This window comes from Lagopus leucura, unplaced genomic scaffold (genome assembly GCF_019238085.1).
Source record: "Lagopus leucura isolate 7727_CA_CO unplaced genomic scaffold, USGS_WTPT01 Super-Scaffold_100002, whole genome shotgun sequence".
Classification (NCBI taxonomy): domain Eukaryota; kingdom Metazoa; phylum Chordata; class Aves; order Galliformes; family Phasianidae; genus Lagopus; species Lagopus leucura.
The window spans coordinates 47,043,113-47,064,658 of record NW_024962263.1 but is presented as its reverse complement, the minus strand read 5'-3'; the positions used below and the strand labels follow the sequence as shown (position 1 = coordinate 47,064,658).

General features: G+C 41.3%; 1 protein-coding gene across 3 annotated transcripts in view; it reads left to right on the top strand.

Annotated features, from left to right (window-relative positions):
• Positions 1–21,546, top strand: part of KCTD1 (potassium channel tetramerization domain containing 1) — a 46,922-nt gene that overhangs the window by 1,966 nt on the left and 23,410 nt on the right. The window contains exons 1-2 of one of the 3 annotated variants that reach the window (XM_042869242.1): positions 9,123–9,213; positions 12,056–12,234. In XM_042869242.1, the coding sequence (XP_042725176.1) occupies positions 12,071–12,234 (164 nt within the window). In that variant the 5' untranslated portion in view covers positions 9,123–9,213; positions 12,056–12,070. Of the gene's footprint in view, positions 1–9,122; positions 9,214–11,295; positions 11,586–12,055; positions 12,235–21,546 lie in introns of those variants that run through there. The other 2 variants (XM_042869241.1, XM_042869239.1) reach the window with 2 other exon arrangements.

The following is a 21,546-nucleotide window of genomic DNA, read 5'->3' as shown; positions in this document are numbered from 1 at the left end:
TATCTTTAGCATGAGTTTGCTAATGTGTCTTTATTTCTTGCTTGTCAATTTGAAATTCATGTTATATGTTAGAAATGTTAAAAGCAAATTGCTAGGGAAAGTTAAGGTAGATATTTTTTGCTGAGTGACAGACATGGTCTCTAATGCTTCTTTTGACATATTCAGTTATTTTGTTGTCCGAACACTGGCACTTCATGTGTTTAGTAATAACCAAAGTGCAAAACTCGACTCAGAAACAGCCCATGCAAAGCTTATGAATATTATATGACACTTTTCCTGATATTCTGAGGATGTGTGTGTGGTCTATTGCATGTCAGACCAAGCAAAGTCTTTTAGTATGAAATTGTGAGTTTGCTGAGCTAGTTAACAGAAACCATTCTGTCTAAAACTAGTTAGTCAGCTGCTGCTTCATGAAGTTGGTGATAGCAGTGGTGGCTTCAGCGTGCATACAGCACATGGTTATATAGATTTGTGGTTAATCCACCCTTGTGGGCAAAATGCACTAAAATTAGCTGGCAAATGAGTGTTTTTATCGTATGAGCTACTATGACTACTTGGAGGAATCCCTACAGGTCTGAAAACAATAATAATCAGAATTGTATTTCTTAGCCTTGGATCCAAAGGTATCTTTTACACATAATGGAATCAAATGAACCAAATCTAAAGTATGCTTTGTTCCTATGCCATATGTTTGCCGTCTTGCCAAGCACGCTTCTCTTCTCCTAGAGCAGGATCCTGTGTTCTCCTCTTCTCAAATCCTGCCCTTCATGCCATGCAAAAAAGTCACTGCTTGACCTCACAGTTGTGTGGATACCATTCTTTTTCTCTTTTCATCCCTAAGTGTTTTTCCGATGTTTAAGAAAACTTAAAAAAAAAACAAAAAACAAAACAAAATAGAAAAGGGGTAGAAGCAAACTAAAAAGTACTGCATTAATGAAGCCTTTTAAGTTTAATTGAGGACTTCAGCCCCTTTCCACTAGTTGCCTCAAAGCAATACCTCCTCCTATGATGGCTTTAAGATCCAGAGAGCATCCGAGTTTTGGTATGGAGCAGGGGTAGGAAAGTATCTGGGTGGCTGAGGGCTGTTTACTCAGCTCCTGTATGCAGTGGTGCATCCGTAGCTTGCTAGGATTGCTCCTGAGATACCTCAACCATCTTGTGTCACTTTGTGTATGTGCCTTCAACATAAGCCTGATTCCTCTCCCAGCACCTGTGTGCTGTTATGCCGCCTGTCCTAAGGTATTAAGTAACCTACGTGCGTTTTGAAATAGCTAATGATAAATAAGGCGATTTCTCTCATGATAGTGCTTGGACTTTTTCATTCTCCTGCTTATTATGAAATATGTAGGCTGATAATTTTAATGAGAGTTACAAGAGAAGAGAGAAACTTTTAGCCAGGCCTGGAAATGCATGGGATCATTTTAGAGCTGGCTAAACTCTCCTTATTGCACTCTGCATTAACCAGGACTTCTGAAAAGCCTGTTGTTTCAGTAAGTTTGGTCTTTATCATTTCCTTCACCCTCTTGGTCTCTATCACTCTGACAGGTTTTCGGTAGAGAACCTTTTTTTTTTTTTTTGAGGTGGCACCACCGCTTTGCTTAGGTCGGCACTGGGAGGGGAAATGGATGATAGAGAGAAGGAAAAGCCTGTGACAACAGAGGACTCCTGAAGGCTGATTCTTTTTGGCTATAGTGTTTCATTTCATCCTTCCTGGAGTGAAGGATGTATAATTTAGCATTGCAGTTTTCCATGGTATTTCAATTTCTGTACTAGCTTGAACTCTAACTGTCAAACTTGCAATTTTGTTGACATCTTAATTGTAAATTAGATAATTACAAAGGTATTGTCTTAAAGCTCTTTTGTGTCTTTTTTTCCCACTGTGAGGTTATAGATGAAGCTATCTGTCTGTTATATTGTCTAGTCTCATAATTACTAAGTGGACACAGTGTCTTCAAAATTACAATTCAGACTGAGAATATTTTATTATTTGTTGCTGCAAGAAACATCCAGAGAGTGCTTAGAGCTCAAGTGCATTACAGCGTTTCATAGAAACAGTTTTATTGGATTCTTAGGATTTGTCCCTCTCATATGGCAGGAAGAGCTAACAGAGGCGCTTTTTTTTTTTCTTAAGGTGATTCCAGATATAAAATTCTTCAGGCTATATGAAGGTGGTTCTTTCTGTTGGCTGCTTGTTCAGTCTGAAGTAGATAATATTCTGTTGATATGTCCAAAAATGCATCTTCTCCATATGGGTCAGTATTATCTCTTTCTGCTCCCAGGCAAATTAATAAAACAAATTTTAAAAGTGCAAAGGAAAGCAGGCAGCTGGCTGATTCAAAGGGTGAGGCTATGTTTTTCATCACCACCCTTTCAAAGCCTCTCTGAATCAAAAGAACCATTGGATTGCGAAGGCAAGACCTATGCCACACCAGAAGCTCCCAGTTCAGCAATTTTCCCAGGGTAAATTATAACTCATGTTTCCTCAGCACAGGCTGTAACTGGCAGCGTTCCTTCTACTTCTAAGGGTGAAATTGCTGGGGGGAGAACAGACATCTAATGTGCCTCTGGAAGTTTTACAATGGGTGTTAGCCTGGCTTTGTGAAAAGGGAGACGTTCCTCTGGAACATACCCAAGGGCAGGTGCTATTCAAACTGTAGTGTAAATTAACTTTAAATAAAGTAGTGTGGGCCTACTTCTGTTGGGGTTGCGAGTCAAATTTGCAGAAAAGGCCCATTTTTCAAATTCTGACAGTTAATGACAATCTTCCAGTTATCCCACTGTAGTCTGCATTCTTATGAGTCTTTAAAATCTTCAGATATGACTGCAATTCAAGATGCTAATCTTTGTTCATGTACAGCTGATAGGATCTGAACTCACAAACAAAACAGCCGGATTTTAGCAATGCTTGTATTTTGGTGTTTCTTCTCACCAGGAGATTATTGGACAAATTGCAGACTCATGAAGAATGTAGCCAGTTAGTCTTTCTCCTCGTTCAAATTTTGACACCATCTTTAAAGAGTTGTTTAACTTTGCATTCAAATGTACTTGCATGGTCCTGGCCAAGAAAAGCTCTTCCCTTTTTAAGCTCAGGAGGGAGCGTTGTGTTGCTTGTTTTTGTTTTTTTTTTTCCCTCTTTTTTTTTTTTTTCATATGTGAAGACTCCTACAGAACATGCTCAGAGTGCCTGCTGGAAGTGGATAAAGGACCTGAGTGAGAAGTATGAGTGAAATTATTTATTCAGCTTAACCTATGGGGTGTCCACTTGGGAGGAGTGGATGGCAGATTCGTGTGTTCAGAGCTGCTCCTTCCCACCTCCATTCCTGACCTGAACTCTGTGTACCACTCAGGGCCCAGGTGGCTGTGGTATAGCATCGCTGCAGCAGGAACTGTTGGCTGCTCTGTGCTGGGTTCTTCCCAGCACAGCCTGGGGGTAGCTGCCCAGGTGGCTGTCTTTTCTAGGGAGGAGGTGAGAGCACCAGTGGAGTCCCAGGGCAGGTATCTTGTCTGCAAAGGCACTGGCAGACCACACCTCTGCACCCAGGATGAGGTGGTCCATGGCGTTTGGATCAAGGCTGCTGCTGGAACAGCTAAGGCCTTGTATGAAGGAGAACGGGTCTGTCATCTGCCCTCTGCCAGAAGGCAAAACTTCTTTGTGTGCTTGCTTTCATACAGTTATGGGTAAATTCACCCTCTTTCTGCTACCTGAGGTTTGATAGAGGTAAGAGAAATGAGTGACCTATTTTCCAGCTTTAAAGAAAAATAAATGAAGTTGTCCTCAGGGCAGTGGAAGCAAAGGCTTTTGTATCAGCTGGAGTGTTGTGGGCAGGGTTGCCAGACTGTGCAAGGCTCCTCAGACCTTGCAGCCTCTTTCCCAGGGACTCCTCATCTCTGTGTTTCCTTTTATTAATATAAATAAATAAAAATAATTGCATGGATGTATACAAGATAACTGTAGTCTGTCTCCAATGAGGCTGAGGAATCTGTTGGCAATTGGTGGCTTGTAGCAGTTCCTGCAGTACCTGGCAGGATCCACTTTCTGTCTGTGAGAACAAAAGCATGAGAAGGAGGTACCTGGCTATGCATACCTTCAAGTATTTGGGGCTGGGCACATGTAGTTAGAGGAGGCTCAGGCTGGGGAGCTGCTCTTCCTTTTGGTCACTCCTAAATCAATGTTACTGTCAGTTTGAGTAGAAGCTAGTGTAGAGCAAATCAGCTCCTAGTGGAACAAACGGTCTAAAATTGCATGCATGTGTCCCATTCCCATTGTAGGACTCCATTAGAGGTGGTGCAGCAGGTCTGTTGGCCTTCGGTCTGGTGCCCTCCTTCATCCTCCCGAAGGTTTAGGGGATGGTTTTGCTGGCCGCAGTCTGGGTTGTATACCCTGTGATTATACAGTGTTGGGTGGGCAGCTGTGTGCTGTGTAGTAATTGAGAGCAGCTTTCAAATCCGGTTTTGCTTGTAAATTACAGTGCCTCTTTTCCCAAGTGAGAATCCAACCAGCATCAAGTCTGAAGACCATGGAAGTCTGCTTCCATTACAGAAAGCAAAGTGGCTAGCAAAGTGTGCCGGAGGAGGTGATGCACCTGAGCTTGACCCCCAAGTTTAACATGGATTTTATTTTAATAGTGTGTTGGGTTGCATATATGCAGAAGATCCAGCTTGAGCTATAGGCTTAAGTCAAGTCCTGCACCAGCCACATTTACCACTGGCTTGACCAGTGTTTAGAGGGTGTATATGGCAAGAAGAGGGTAGGACATACAGAAGTATAGAGCTTTACTTACAGTGCTTGAATGTAATAAATGAAAGCATTTGGTCTGGCCTCAGTTATGCTTACCCAAACAAGCAAGGGGCTGAGTTAATCTTCCAGAAAGACTGCAAACTATAGAATATCTTGAGGGGCAGTGGTAAACTTTTGCATGCAGTTTCAAGGCCTAGGGAAATCTTCAGAAAAATTTCTGGGCACTTGAAGAGAGAAATTCTGTCTCTGTAAACTTTACTTTTACTAGAATTTGGAATTGCCTTTGCTGCAATGATGGTATAAGCATAGCTCCTGCCCTTATTCCTAAAGCCTCCTTCTCAAATTAATTAGAGATTTTCTTAAGTTCTCAGTGGTCAGTCTATGATGAAATTGTGGTTAGAGCTGTTCTGCTGAAGTTAGGTGTCTGCTGCAGGCTCGACTACTGTCTACCTGCATGTTGATGTTGGGATTTTCAAATCTTCAAGATTTGAAGATTTCAAGACTTCTTCACTGTCCTGAACCTCCAGGTAGGCAGTGCTCTCCATCCAGCAGAAATACCCCTCATCCTGTAGATCTTGCCTTGCCCTTGGTTCTCTGCACCTGTGGTGTTTATTCTAGGTCTGATCAACTCAGATGAAGTTCCAGCAAGACTTATTGTGCCAAGGAAATTCAACCATGTTCTCTCCAGCTCTTGCAGCACTTCACAGGCTGGTGTGCCCAGCCGTGCCTGCATCCAGAGGAGGAGGCTGTGAGAGTAGCATGTAGGATATGGAGCAAGGGAGACTCGTCTTGAGGGCCCACTGGGGTCAGCACCTCTGGGACAAGGAGGACATAGCAGCAAACTGTCCTGTCAGGTAAGCCTCAGTCACCTTTGTTGTTTGGACTATTGCATGATACAGATGATCTCACCTCCAGGAGTTGGTTCAGCAGATCTTCATCTTTTCACAGAATGGCTTAGATTGAAAGGGACCTCAAGGATCATAAAGCTTCAACCCCCCACCACAGGCAGGGCCACCAATCTCCACATTTAATACTAGACCAGGCTGCCCAGTGCCCCGTCCAACCTGGCCTTGAACACCTGCAGGGATGGGGCATCCACAGCCTCTCTGGGCAAAGATGATGGCCTTTGATGGCCTTTTGATGGCCTGGACCATATTCCCTGGCTGTGATACCCTCTGAGTATCTCTGACTTCTCTCAGGCAGTCACTTGTCACGCACCTTGTTATGAAATGCATTGCTGTCTGTATTTCTGCAAATTGTACTGAGTGCTGCAGACATGGCAGTGGTTGTAGGCAGAGTGCTGCTTGTTAAAGTAGTTGGTCTTGTGCTGCAGTCAGTGCTTCAGCATCTCAGAGAAACCGTCCTGACTTCTCAAGCTCTCTATTGTACTTGACTGTCTTGTATAGAATAATTTAGTCTTCCATCACATGTTGACAGGCATTCCGGATGTAAAATGAGGTTTTTCCTCCAGAGATCTAAAATAATTCTTCTACTACTACCACTGAGTCTCAGGGGGCCTAGTATCTCAACTTACTGTGGCACTAAATTGCATCTGATGGTGTTTTGGGCCTGTCTCTCACACAGCACTCAAACAATTGTTTTGGAGTTTTGCTTTATAAACGTAATTCTTAATGTTCAGAGTCAGCAGTTTAAAGCTTGCAGCTGCAAGGGAAAGAGCATTCAGATTATATTGATGAAAGGCAAAACATTGCAGCACAATCGGCAGATTTTTGCCAGGGAAAGTGATGCGTTACTTCTTTGTTTTGCAGACCTGATGGCACCATTACAGCCCAGACATCTCCTCAGAGAGCTACCATCAGTGTAAAGGTGAAGAAGAAGAAGAAAAAAGAGCATTGATGTGTGTGAAGTGCAAAAAGCGTTAAGACTTTTTGCAAAGGGTCTGAACCACTTCTTTGTGTCTGTTCTTCAGAATGAAGATGAAGAGAAGGCACTGCCATTGCAATTAGGAGACTGAAAAGCATCTGGCATACTCTGTGCTGTGTACAGTCCCTGACCACCTTGCAGGTCTGTCAGAGGGGCTAGCACAACCTGGTGTTCTCTGTGGACGTGGTGTACCATGGCCAAAACCAGGGAGCTCATTGTGAGGATGTCACTAGCCTGGAGGATTTTCCCCTTCCAGCAGAACAAGCTTCCTGGACACACAGCTCTGTATCTCTTTGTGTTTGTTACACCTTCTAGAGGAGTTGTTTGTACTGTACTGATACTGTTTATATTGAATAAATGCTTTCTCCAGCCTCTTTGTTGTGGTGACTGTTTCTGCTGAATTGGAAAAAAGTGGAGGGTACTTGCTTAAGCGTTGTGGTGAGACATGATAGTGATTTTTTTTAATCTTTAATGAAATGTTTCTTTTGAAAAAAGTGTCTCCTCAGAATGAGGACACTTCTGCAGGAGCCAAATCAGAGTCATCTTAATGTTCTTGGTTTGTATGAGGGACTTGAAGCAGTATTTTGTGCATCACCGCAAGCTCCCCTGAGGATCAGCCCACTGTTATTTCAGAGTCAAGGAGCACAGCTAACTGTGAGATTTGAATGGCTCCTGCTATGTACTGAAGGAAAAAGCCCTTGTGCCTCTATCTTTGGAAGATTTTTAGCTGTTTGGATTCACTTTCCACACGGTGGGATATGTCAAATATGTTTCTGCTGGAAATTGTTGGTGTGACTATGCTGACTACTTTCGCCACGTCAGGTGGTTCCTCGACACAGAGCTGTGGAGAGAAACATCTCTTACGGCTTTCTATTGTAAGAAAATGTAATGATTGAATGTGTTACAATGAACTGTTACATGATTATCATTTCTTCTGGCCTGCCTGGGTGAGACAAGTTATCCTTGTCTCCCCCTGAAAAGTCCAAGAATGTTTGAAGTATGTAACTGACTTTCTCAACAGGGATAATTGTTTGAATTGTGACAGGGAGGATCCAGTACTTTACAGTTTGGTACAAAGACTAGAACTGAAGCATACTGAGTAGCATTTATATGTTTCTTCTTGAGCTGGGCTGGCTCATGGACAGTGTGTTTGCTTTATTAACCCTGGCCAGATATGCCTTGACCCACAGTCTAAAATGATCCTCTTGGTCATGGGAGTTAAGTAGATGTTTTGCTCTTGAATGCTGATCATACAGTGAGTGAGCTTGGTTTGTCTTGTAGTGGTGTGGTTTTTGTCAAGGTTCTTGGCATGAGAAGGGAACTGAAATGACTTTGCTTAAGACCACAGAGTGTAAATAACACTTCTGAAACCACTTCTAATCAGAGCAGCCTAACATGAGCGAATATTTTCAGAGCATCTTGTCTCTTTGAGTTAGTACTCTTAGCAGTACATTGTAATACCTTATATTCTTCAGATATTTCTTATTTCCTCCAATTGCCACCACGTTGATGTGGTTATTGTGTTGTTCTTTGGTAGACCGGATGTTCTGGTGCACATCTCAGTCCTACAGTTTTGTTTTTTTTTTTTCCAGCCTGGATGTAAATGCTTATTCTTTAGCAATACTTTTTGACTTAGTTGGTGAGAAAGAAAAAAAAGGCAGGGAGTGAGGAGATCTGAAAGGTTTCCACCATGACCCTCAGTACCGTTTGGCAGAATGCCATCTTGGTCCTAAGGATTTTTGTAGATTCAGAAAAGAGTTCAGATAAGGCTACTTTTGGTTCTGTTGACTTTACATGATGGCTCACATAGGGCAGAAAGTGAGAAGTGGATTCAGATGTACTCGAAAGACCTGGACCTACCAACTGCTTGTTATTTGAAGGCTCCCTCTAGTAACAGCAGGGAAACAGAGGAGAACCAAATTGTACTTTTGTGTGCTGAACCAAAACTGCAGCATCTTGTAAAACTTAAATATCTTTAACCTGCCCAGTATATAGCTTTTAGTAGCTCTTTTGAGTATGTAGTTTGAGCAATAAGTTTGTTTGAAATCGGAACTCATTAATTGAAAAGTTGTTGGGATCAAAATACTGGAGTAGAAATAATGACAAATATTTCACAAAGTATCTCAAGTATTTCAGTCCACGGGAAGTGTTGTGAAACTTGGGATTTCCTGTTCTTATTTAATTTTTTCATAGGATAAATATTGAAATATTTGTAAAGGAAATATACCAAGTGGAAAAGTGAACTGCTAGCAGAGCAGGAAGATTACTGATCCTACAGCCAGCACAGACGCTGGCTGTGCATTGTGTCCCACTCATGAATGAAGTCAGTGCAATTCCCAAGGCAGAAAACCACCTGCATGATCTCCCTCCCATATGGGAGCAGCCATGGTTGAAGTACAAACCCTTCCTGGGCACAGGGACCTACGTGAGACAGAGCACACCAAAGGAGGCTGCCGAGGAGCCTTTGGGTTGTTTTTGTTACCAGCTGTTTTAAATAGCTTGTAATCGGTTGGATCCCGCTGAGTTTGGTTTCTACGACTCCCTTCACTCCTCTAATTGTTTCTAAGGAATGGTATTTGTAATTACTGCAGGTTAGTGGAAGTTTAAGTTACCAGTAGTGCCTTAACTGTAACCACTTTTTTCTGTCTAAGCTTGCTCAATTCATATTTGTGATAGTTCTGGATGTTTTTGCAGGGGGACTATCTTCCTAACTCATTGTCTCCATAGCTGAACTAATACAACCATTTAACTCCAATCTGTTAAGCAGAGTGGTCTAACACTATGCCTGTTGAACAATGATCTTCTCTGCTATGCTGGCTGGGATGTGCCACACAGAAGAAGTTGTTTTTTAATCACTCAGTTCTCTGAATACCATTTCTGCATCAATTTCTCAAGGCTAACTGGACAAAAGTAGTGGAATAGCAGAGCTACCGCTGCATAATTTCACAGTGGTCTCCAAAGGAGTAGTGAATGAGTTTCATCTTTGTAAGCTAGGACTGGAGCAGCATTAGGTTATTGTATTTAGTATCTAAATGTTGAACACTCGAGCATTGTTTCTTGAGACAGAATGATGTAGTTAGCTTGAAGGGGGAATGTTGAGAAGGAGGACGGTGAAATAAAATAGCAATGGTTTTAATATAGTTCTAGATATTTATTTATTGGGAGTTTTAATGGTAAACTGTGTACAGGGCTGCTTGGTTATGTCTCACTTTTGGAAACCAGTTCTGTTTTCTTACCTTTTGTTTTGTCTTGTGAAATGCCCACGGTCTTTTGGGCTATTTCCCATACTTGTGGTGATGTTTTTCCTATGCCTTTTCCTCCTGTTTCATATGCCCAGCATTATCACAGCTCTGCTGAATGAGGTCCCAGCCTAACTACAATATTAACCCTGAAAATCTGTTCATTTTCTCCCGAGCAGCCCTGGGCAGAATATACAGGAGAATGTGTCCAATTGAAAAACTATTACAGGCTCCACAGTGCTGCGGTCTGCTAAATTGTTACAGGGCTGTGTTTTTGTGACAGAGAGGATCCCAGTAAGGGGGGTGATGCTGTCTATTCCATACAAGTTACAGAATTTATTTTTCTTTTTAGTCTCAGCTTTCTTTGTTGGCTTTTCAAATTGTTTGCCCGCTTTTGAGCACTGGAATGTGTTCTGTACCCCACTGTGCACACTTTATCCTCAGTCAGTATCATTTCTTGCCTTCTTATTTCCACTTTTCCAGTCATCATTTTTAATTTTTTCTTCATTATTTTGCTAAGTACCTTGCTGCAGATCACTAACATCTTGGGTGGTGGTTGTACCACATAGCATTTATAGCATACATTAGTTTTGCATAGCGTGTGTACCGTATTTTGTCTGGACTTGTCTTCATTGTGCTGCAGGCACCTCCTCAAGCAATTGTAGTAATTAAGAGTGGTATTTCTGCAAATTTATATTAACTTCTGCTTATGTAGAAACAGGGGAAGAAAAAAAAAAAAGCAAAACAAGCAGCACTCCCCCCAACTCCAACATCTAAACTAGGCGTTTTTCTTCATCCTCTTCATTTTTATCAGTATTTGACCAAAGCTTGCTTTTGTATATGAAAGAAAATTAGTTAAGTACCTTGTGGTTTATAGATGCCTTTTGTTACGTATTACTTGAATTTATTGTGCAACACTGGCCTGTAAATCATTTGGGTTAGACATTTACCTGGCTCACGTTGCCTTTATGGTTTGAATCTTTAACAGCCATGAAAAACATACATGTTTTCAACAGCAAAGGGCTTCGCCAGTCCAAATTCCCCGTAACTCTGCTTCAGTGAGGCTTAGTACCCAGATCTGTGAGATGTTTACAAAGAAGCCATTAGGTTTTGCAGCTAAAAGACGTGTTGAAAGAACAAAGAGAGTTTTGTGATGAAGTGTATCTGACTTCTCACTGCTTTGCTTACCTTTTAAATGTAAAACTGCATAATTTGCAAGGGCTTTTATTTCTCAGGGCATCTCTGTAAGATTCCACCAGTGTGGAGCTTTCCTTCAGCAGAAAGCGCGGTCGTCCCAAAACCGCTCTCGAACGCATTTCTATTTTAATCCCCAGCTTTGAATACAGCCTGCCTTACTGGCTCGGGCAAATGGCTCTGCCCTGCCCCACCCCGCCGGGCGCGCAGACGAGGAGCACGCTGCTTGCTGGCGTTACATCCCTGCCTTTGTGACTAAAAGTTGGTTTCATCAGCATCAGCTCCCGCTCCACTTTGGGAGCCCGCCTGCCCGGGGAAGCCGCTCAGACCCGCCGCCTATGTGGGGCACGCAGGGGCAGCTCTCGCCATCCGTGTAACTTTTAAATGGAAGATGTCTTTCTCAAAGGCTGCCGATGTCCAGCGGTGTGCAGTGCGTGAACAGTTGACTAGTCCAGGTGTTTCTGCTTCTGTTTCTGTGCTATGTGAGTTGGAAATTCAAGAGAAGAGTGTGCAGAATGGAGGAGTTGAGGGTTCGTATTTCTCTTCTGACTGCATTGCAGTGACTGAGGGCTTGGGAAGGAACATAAATTCTACCTGTGGGTTTTAATTAAAGAAAATAGTAATTGTTCTTAGGCTTTCTGTCTGCGGCTCGTGGTGCTTTTGTCAGAGACTTTATCAGCTCTGAAGTACGAGAACGAGCTTCTTTCTCTTTTCTGTATGGGTTGTCTGTCATGAGCAGTGTTCAGGAGGAACTTGTTGTATCAAATGTGATTTCTACTTTGGGGGCTCGATCGCTGCATTTTGCCACGCTTTACCTATTTGAAATGCAGCCAGTTAAGACTTTTACAAGTGGATTGATTTTAAAAACTGCCAAGGATTTATCTGTGCTTTAATAAGATGAAAATGGTAAGCTGAGGCTACAACAGAACTGTTGACTGGAGACTGTGGGTTTCTGCGAGGTTTTCAAGAAGATCATTAATCCGGGTCTATCTCTTCACAGGACAGTCGGCCCAATATGTCAAGACCTCTGATCACTAGATCCCCTGCATCTCCATTGAACAATCAAGGCATCCCCACTCCAGCACAACTCACAAAATCCAACGCACCAGTTCACATTGATGTGGGTGGGCACATGTATACCAGCAGCTTGGCCACGCTTACAAAATATCCTGATTCCAGGTAACTTTAAAAAGATTGTTCTGCATGTCTTTGGCAACTCCTTTTCTTCAATTTCATGCTTGGACGTCCTGGGGCTGTCTTAGAGCGATAAATTTAGTTCCCTTTGTTTCGGAATGAAATTAGGTTTCTTTGTTCATAGGAGGTTAGAGACTGACTTTTCTTTCTCTGATCCACTGTGTTTCAGACAAATGGCATCTTTGCAGATCCCTGTGTTTACATACTAAAACAAAGTAAAGAACACTGACTTTCCACCATAGTTTTTTGCCCGGCATACATTCTGTGGTTTATTACAATCAAAAGCTGTACAAATACTGCATTTAAGTCTGAAGTTGGGGGTGTTGGGATATTTGTTTTGTTTCACTTTTTTTTTTAACCTTTCACTTTTTTTTTTTTTTTTTTTTTTTTTTTTTTTTGGTCTTTTGGAGACCTTTTTTCCTGTGCTGTCAAAGTATACTCTTAGATGTGTCACATGAGGTTATATGTAACAAAATATAGGACAGCATTAACTTCATACTTTTTATAGCATCTTAGGACTTTTTCAGATAATTAGACTCTTTAATTCTCACATTCTCACTTTATATATCTTCTAAATGGAAAATATGTGGCTTTGGTAACTTAATGGAATTAAGTAATTAGAAAGCTTTTGAATGCATGAGTAAAGGGTTGTATGTATATAGAATAGATGTAATAGAAGTGCAGTTTTAAGAAAACGGGTTCACTGAACATATAGCATGAGAATGTTTCATAGTGGTGGTGGCAGATAAACATGGCAGGATATTGTAATTCTGAAAGTGGTTATCAGAGGTTGATTGTGTCTGCAGCATTAGTCTATAGCTACTCTAGAATAAGAACTTTTACCTTCATGGTCTTTCCTCACCAGCATATGAGTAGGGGTGGAAGAATTTTAAGGCACAGCTCCCCTTTCTCCCCACCCACTTGTACTCCTCTTTCTCAGCTCTGCTCTGCTAAGGCAGAAAAGAAGCTCTGCATAGTATAGTCAGCATAGATCTATGGGTTCATAGGAGCAGAAGACCCAAAGGGGTCTCAATGCTTCCTTGATGTGTGACCTTCTGCAGAGAAGTGGCTCAGTCTAACAGGACAGATGGATTAGTGCATGGGGGCTTAGTGGGAGAAGAGCAGTGCAATCTATCAGATCCTTGGCCATAGGCATTTGGCAGCATTGTCACCTTACTAGCACTGAGATCACTTTTTTTGGATGATGATCACATAAATGATTTAAATGGTATTCTCCATCACAATGAGACTTGTAATTCATGTTTTGAGACCTAAAGAAATTAAAGAGAATCTTACAGTGAATGGAAATACTCATGCTAGTCCATGAGAGGATGTCTTGGTGGCATCCTGTCACTCTAGTTGAATCTCAGTTAAGTGGTTCATTTAGAAAGGACCCAGAAAGACAGAAAGATCCTTTCTGCAATTCAAGCAAGCCAATTCTTTTCTGCTTCACGAGCAATTCCCTCTATTAATTATTGTCCTATCACATGACTGATCTCCAGTGTCACCTTTGCCCATTATTTTGAGCTATTTTAGTAACAGCAATTCACAGCTGAAGCATTTATTTAGATAATTTCTTTTGTCTTGCTAAGCTTTTGTTTCCATCAGCTCTTTTTTACTGGGTTGTGGGGAGTGATTTCATGAGTTTCCTGATCCCACAACACTAACTTGCCTTTTCAAAGGGCATAAGGTGCACTTCATGGAGTATGGTTTTGTTCTAAGAGTAGTTTTCACTGCTACTACTGCCTCTGCAGCATTGTCAGCATAGTTTTAAGTAGGACTGCAGCGCTTCTAACACTAAGACCTGACAGTGACAGGAAGAGAATGGTAAATAAAGGCATGTGAAAGAGAAACAGCTGGACACACGGCCTTTCTTTTAACACTTCAAGGAAGGCCAGGCAGAGAGAACTAATAGAGGCATTGCCAGATGACAGGCCTGCCTTGAGAGATTGAAGCAATGTCTGGAAAAACTCGAACTGTTCTTCGAAAATGGAACCTACCCACATGAAGAATTTTTCTTAGGACCTGGTTGTGTTCAGCTTCTAGGATTGGTTATTATTTAGCATTTCCTCTGTAGCTGGGGTGGTGACGGTGTCTGAAATAGGAGGGAAATGCCTTCCTGCTGTGTATGGCTTCTTACAGTGCAGCAGAAGAGGCTGTTGCTATTAATGCATGCAGCTTCTGTTTGCATGTCGAATTCACCAGGACAGCGTATTTCTTTTTAAGTGCAGAAACTGAAGTATCTTTTCTAAGTGTTTAGTGGCAGTGGAATTTAAACTTAATGCATTCTACATTCAGTTGAGTTATTGTAACACTTTAAAGTGGAAGCTACGCCTCTAGTATCAAAGTCAGTTTAATAAATTAAACATTTTAAAGCTCTCCGAACATAATGTATAGAAAATCCAAACTCTAAGTTATAGTCATTCTGTTTCAAGTCGTTCTGACATGCATTTATGTCTCAGTTCTGACAGAAAGTGTCTTTTGAACCCCTTGATGAGTGAATAATTCCAGCACAGCTATTAGATTCTGGAATTCCCAGTCACTTCCAGAACTTGAGATATTTCTTTTTTAACATCAGTAGCTTCAAAAGAACAATTACTAAACTCGTTTGGATGTCAAGACAGTGGCATGAAGCAATAAGCTGGCAATTACGATACTGTAGTTTGTTTTTTGTCTATGAGATCTTAACAATTTATTTCCAGCGTTGTGCATGTGTGTGTATGGGGAGTTCTAGGTAGTAGCCAGTAACGTTTGGACCTTAATACAGATTGTTCCTCAGAGCCTGACCTGGTCAGTCTGTACTCAACAGACTTTTTTAGCGTGTGTTACTCTTGTCCAAAGTTTTGGTCAACTTTGTTTAATATCTTCTTTTTCCACCAATATCACATTTGTGCACGAGATCAAAACTATGGCAACGTCTCACAGATCTTTTTGGGTGAGTTGAAGCCTCCTGAGGCTCACTGTCACATGGAGTATTGCTTGTGAAAAATAAGGTCTTGATTATCTTGCCTGAAAGAGCACTGCTCCAGGGATGAGTCAAAGCATAGGTTGCAGGCTCCAGCATCTAACAGGTTGAGACACGAAAGTCATTAGGCTCCTGACTTGTATTACATGTAGTCTAAGGGCCAGAAGCCTAAAATGAACCTTTCATCTGTGGGCCAGGTACCAGAGTCATCTTTCTTTGTGAGATTGAAAGGGTGATATCCAAAGCAGCAGTTTTGGAGTCACTATGACTTGCCAGTGTAGAGGAGACCCATCCTGATAGAGCACTTTGTTTGGGAGCGTGTATTGTTCCTTCATCTTTTGGATTTAATAACAGCTGATCTTGTTGCTCTCCATTCTCTTGTTCTTGAACAATACAGTGGGAATTGGAAAGAGTTCCTTAACTAGTACCAGGTAAAGATTTGCAGTTTGCAGGGTACATTTTCCATAATTCTTTTGTTAGATCTCTGAAAGGAATTTATAATTTGATATGTAAAATTCCTACAGACAGGTATCTATCCTTTCCTCCAAAGAAAACCTAGGAAAGATTAGAAAAGCATCTTGCTGCTGATGCTATGTCCCTGCCCCTTCCTATGGAAAGACCACTGTGGGCTTCCCTCAAATGTTCATACAAAGAACACTAGGAATTGAGGCCTAATTGAATTCTGGTCAAAGGCTGGTACCATGAAGCAATTCAGCAGACAAGCAGCTTATCTTCTGCTGGCTTGAACTGAGTAAGTAAGCCTGGAATGAAAAATTCTGAAGCTGAAATAATGCTTACATTTCATTAAAAAAAATAATAATCAGCAGTATAGAATTTAGGGGATCCCAGCTTATATTCCTGCTGTCCTCACAAGGAAGATCCCATATAATCATTGCAATGCATCAGCAGGCTTCAGGATCTCCCAAGACATCATGCCTCAGACATGATCTCATGCTGCTGAATAAAAAAATTTGCCAGAGCTAGGCTTCATGAAGAGGCAATTGGAATCAGTGTATTTGCCAAGAGGACTTAATGTAAGGTCAATTTGCTGGAAAAAAAAAAGTAGTTTTCTTTAAATGCTTGAGCAGGGACAGATGTCCTTTTGTGCACCTCCCCCCAAGAAGACTGTAAGTTGTGATGCATTCACCCATGTGCAGACTGTTCCTCCTGCTTCTCAGTTGTTAATCAATGGTTATGCATATATCTATGTGAGCTAACCAAACAATGGTGTTTCTACTCTGTGAGGAGTCCTGTGGTTTTGGAATTTGTTTGTTTTGAACTAGATTGTGCAGGATATTTCATAACACAGTGTTATCTATTAAGAATTTGGGCGCACCGTTTTATTTATGTTTTTAATTGGTTTTATTTTGCAAAGGAAGTTTTCAGAAATTAGTCTGTTTTCGACAGCCCAGAGTAAGCCTCATGGTTTTTATTCTGGAGAAGATGGGTACCCTTTCTCATGGTCACCAAGGAGTCTGAGAAAACCAGGTTGAGGTTTTAGCAGAGATCTGATTATGAGCAGAGGAAGCACAGTCCTGTTAGTTCTGATTGTTGAACTTAAGCAGCTTACTCACCTTCTCTCAGTGCATTATCATCTTGCATAAGATCAAACTCTTTGCTTGGAGATGGCATTTCTACACCTTTAAGCTTTAATGCTGTCTGTATGGGAGGTACCAAAAGGTGCTGTGCACCAGGCTAAAACAAAGTCAAACAACTGTCATGACTAAATGGAAAAATGTTTGACTTTGACTCTATGGGGATCAGCTCTCTGCTATCTACTATCGACTATATCAGCAGTGTGGTCTATCACAAGTTCAAAGCATATGAACTTCTAATTAGTACTGTCCAAGTCACACAGTACAAACCTTTGCATAATTCCAAAACATCAAATTGCCACATCCTGTATTCTCACTGTAGAGTTGAAAGATTTCATCAAAAGCCCTATATATTTTTTCCTTCTACAATCTGTTGGGGCATCTGTTTGCATTGCTACATCTCCCATCTTGAGTTACTCCCTGCATATGAAGGTGGGTTCTTCTTGAATAGTATTTCACAATACTTCCAAATTTCTGCCCAGGGCTATTTCACGTTTTCATATTAACCAATCCATTCATGTCCCAGTTTTCTTACACAATCTTCCCTCTCAGCCCTCAGGGAAATTAAATTTCACACACCTGGATCTAGTTAGGACAGTGGCTTTTTTTGGTTTGTGAGAGTTTCTTTTGCATCAATAGCACAAAATTACTTAGGAGAATGCCCAGACTGTCCTTGGCCTTTACGGGCAGGTTGGGAACAGGGCTTATCTTTCCTTCATAGGTTACATATGGACATGATAAACTCTTGAGTTAGGTAGGACGACACTGTTCACTTTTTTCAGAGCTTTGGCAGGTTCTGCTGTCTGAATACTGTTCACAGTTCCAGAAGAAGACACTGTCTTTGCCCTTAGTACGTACTTATGCAGTTTGCAGCACCATGCTGGAGGCTTCTTTTTAGATAGGAGGTTTGTTGTGATGGGGTTGTTTCATACTTTGCATAGCACTGCCTCTGCAACACCATCACGAGAGTAGTTGTGCTACCCATTTCCTACTCACCTTGCATGATACCTTCCAAACTATTGTCACATGATGCTAGTAGTTCAAAAACAGTAAATACAAAATCTTCTAATTAATTAGCTCTTATAGTTTTTGGTTTTTTTGTTTGCTTTTTGCTGTTTTTCTGTTTTTATGAAGATGCTAATAGAATGGGAATTATTACATCCTTCTTCCAGTCCCCCTACTTATGTCCATCTTCTTTGAAGGAGTATCTGTATCAGTGGAACTATTTGGTGATCTTTCTAGAGTAGCGTCATCCAAGCTGATGAGCTAATACTTCTTAAATCACCATGCTAAAAATCCTACACAGTTTTCTTGCTTCTGCAGGCTGTAAAGAGCCAACTCCCTGAAGAGCTTTGAACGTAGTTATGCACTAGCTCAGGCAGTTTCCTTGATGTGAGTGGTCCAGGCAGCAGCACTTTTTTTTTCTTTTCTTTTTTTAAATATTTTGTAACATTCCTAGCAGGGGGGAATGGATAGAAGAGGTAGGTATTGGCTCAGTTTAATTTTTGCCTGGCTTGCTCATCTAGTTATTCACCTTTTATATTTTGTCATTTGATATCTGCATGGTATTGTGGTAAGTGAAAAAGAAATATGTTGAGTCCATCACTGACTTGTTGTGTGGCCCAAGATTGACTTAACTTTGAGGTTTTGTTGCTTCCTGACAAAGTTGACAAAAAAGGCAATTTGTAAAATGCTTTGGTATGATGATTGAATGTGTGAAAGATTGCTAACTCTATGCGTAAATGTTTACAGATACCAGGAGCTGTGCTAGAAACAGCTGACGATGTTGGAATCATCAGGAGCATGTATCAGTAAAAAATGAAATGCTGATTCAGAAAGACCATATGGAGTACAGTTAGTCCAACGCTGTTTAAAACTTTTGTGCTGTCATCTGCTGTTTCTTACTCCTAGGCTGCTGGTCTGTGCTTTGTTCTGGTCGCTGTAACCAACTGTACAAATCTGGGGGAAAATAGAACAGTGAATGATAGTGCACTCCATGCCTATTTCAAGAAATTCATAGAATTTTCGCAACTGATTTTGTGAAGAGAGATCTTTTGTAACACACGTTTGTCAATAAAGAGCTCAGAGGGGTATTTTCTGGTTGAAGATTAATTGTATCTCTAGGTGCATATATTGAGCTCAAGATACATATTGACCTCACTTTGTCTCAATTAATGATCACCACAGGTCAGACATCACTGTCACCTTGGTAGGAGTGAATATTTTCTGAATCTTAGTCCTGTACTATATTTGCCTTGCAAGGTCAGCAAGTCATTGCTGTTGCTTGTGGCTAGTGACTGGGTGAAAGAAACAGTATCATCAGTTTGGAAGGTTTTCACATTGTGTGGTCAGTAACTGGTAGTGAGTAATCACTGAACCATCGAGTTCATGTCTTTATGTTTTAAGTGTTACTAAAATTGTTTTGGTATATTAGTCGTTTGGTTGATTAAAAATGGTGTTTTCTACTTGTTATATGCTTGTGTACTCAAATATCTAATATAATAGTGAAATCAAGATAGTGGATAGTGGCCATATGGAGACTGATAAAAAGTAAATGTACGAACTTCGTATTACAGGGTTCATGCCATGCTTTTATCCATGGCTGCATGAGTATGATAGTGCAGATGGAAATATTCAGGAGAATAAATTTGTATATTCAGGAGCATTACAAAGCGAAAGGTTTTGTCCCCTTATTTCTGAGGCCTCTGAGTCAGCAAATCTTTGTCTTGAGGAAAGAGAAGGTTGGAATCCATATTGTCAGCAGGGTTCAGAGGTCTGTTTACCAGTAGGCCTGTGTGAAGTCATATGGTTTGGATCGAGATGGCAATCCAAAAGAGGAGGGATGTCAGTAACTACTTTTGTAGGGTCTGTACATTGAGAAATCTTCTCTTTGCCAAGACTTGATACCAGCCCCATGATTGGAAATGTTTTAGTGAGAAGCAGTTTGTTGTAGCATTTGGACTTCTGTGCTCAGTAGCATGGCTTCTTAAACCAGCCTAAAGGCATCCAAGCAGTATTTCTCATTTGAAATAGCCAAGAAAATTCTCAGGAAAAATAAAAGAGTGCTGAGTCTGTGGGTTGTGCTTTTCTGATAAGGACAAGCCCATTAGAAACTGAGGTGGCTGCTTCCTGCTTGGCACTGAAGGATTTGGCTTATTGGTCATTCTGGTTGGGTCTAGATCTCAGTAACAGCCTTGAGGCTCACTGCTTTGCTTTTTGTTTTGCTGTACCCAATTCTTGCACTCAGGAACCTCTCTCTAATGTTAGCATTAGATTCAGATCCTGCTCCTTCATAAATTATGTGCTTCATTGGTCTTTCATAAATTGCAGTGCAGTTGCTAAGCAAATTGGTGTCTCATATAGGTAGGTAGATAATTGCTGAAGTAAACATTTGACCTCCAGTTTCACCATCAACACCTAGCCACCTATTGGGTATGTTTGGAGCTTTAGGACATAGATTCTGATTTCCGTCTTATTTCTTTCTGGTGACAATCAACTTTCCTGACGGATTTCTTGTATACAAGCCTGTTTGCCATTTGGGGATATGTTTGTATAGGAATTTGGGAAAACTGTTTAGGTTATCTGCATTCTTTCTAACACAAACAAGAGTTATGCCTTATAGTGTGTTGGCCTGGGGGTTGTCACCTGTTCCTGTTATGAGAGCATGCCTTCTAACTTAGCTGGTTTAGAGTGTATTCAAATGCAGGTGTGTCATAACCAGACACCTGTCATCTGACGAGCTTTAGTTCTCCTTTGTCATTCATTCTCAGTCTTTATTTTCTCTCAGTCTTTAGCTTTCAAGATGTTGCAGTCTCTTCAGCTGCATCTTCAATCCCCTTTCAGCTCCGAGCACTGAGCCTAATTTTGTCACCTCAATTCCCTCCTTGCTTTTGTGTCATTTCTTCTTCTCCTACATTTTTCTGTCTCTGTCAGAAGGGATTGAAGCTCACAAAGGTCAAAACTGATCTTTACCTGATCAGATCAAGTCACATTGCCTCCTTCTTGTCCATTACTCTCCATGCACCCTTGGGTCTCTGGCTTCTGTTAATGGTGAGCTTCCCAAGAGGACTTAAACAGCCAGTATATTTTATGGTTACATCATATAATGCTTTCTCTTGTAGTAACAGCAGTTCAGAGGATGCTGTGAGATTCATTGATATTGATCTCTTCCATTGAATCTTTGAATTGATAATCAGAATAATGTATTACCAACTGTGGTGTGTATGTTAGCTTAGATCCAGCACTGTTGTCTCTGGACTTCATTTAGACAGTTCTCCAGGCTTTTTTGAGGCACTTTCTGCTTGCCTCAGAGACGTGAGGGGCTCCTATAACAGTCTGAAGGCGTTTAAGCTGAGCTTGGAGCTGATTCTTGTGGTCTGCTTTGAAGGGAATTTAAGAACGCAGTGGTCACCTTTGCACCCAGTCCTGCTGTGCAGCATGGTCTGCGGAGACTCAAAGCAATATGGTACAACATTCTTCCTGGACTTGTTTATCCTGCTTCCAGCTAGCTCAGCTGAGCTGCCTCGGCTACCCAAGCTAATTACTGCAGACCGATCTTCTGGATTTCTACGCACCACTGCGTTCTGCAGTACAGGCACTCAGTAAAAGGAGAGCAACACTGGCAACTCAGTTTTTGTGAATCAACTTCGTGAGGATGTAAAAGAAGTGGAAGGGAAGGGTAATAGAAAGATAGAGGTACATTTTTTTTTTCATGAGATGGCAGACCAAAGCAATATT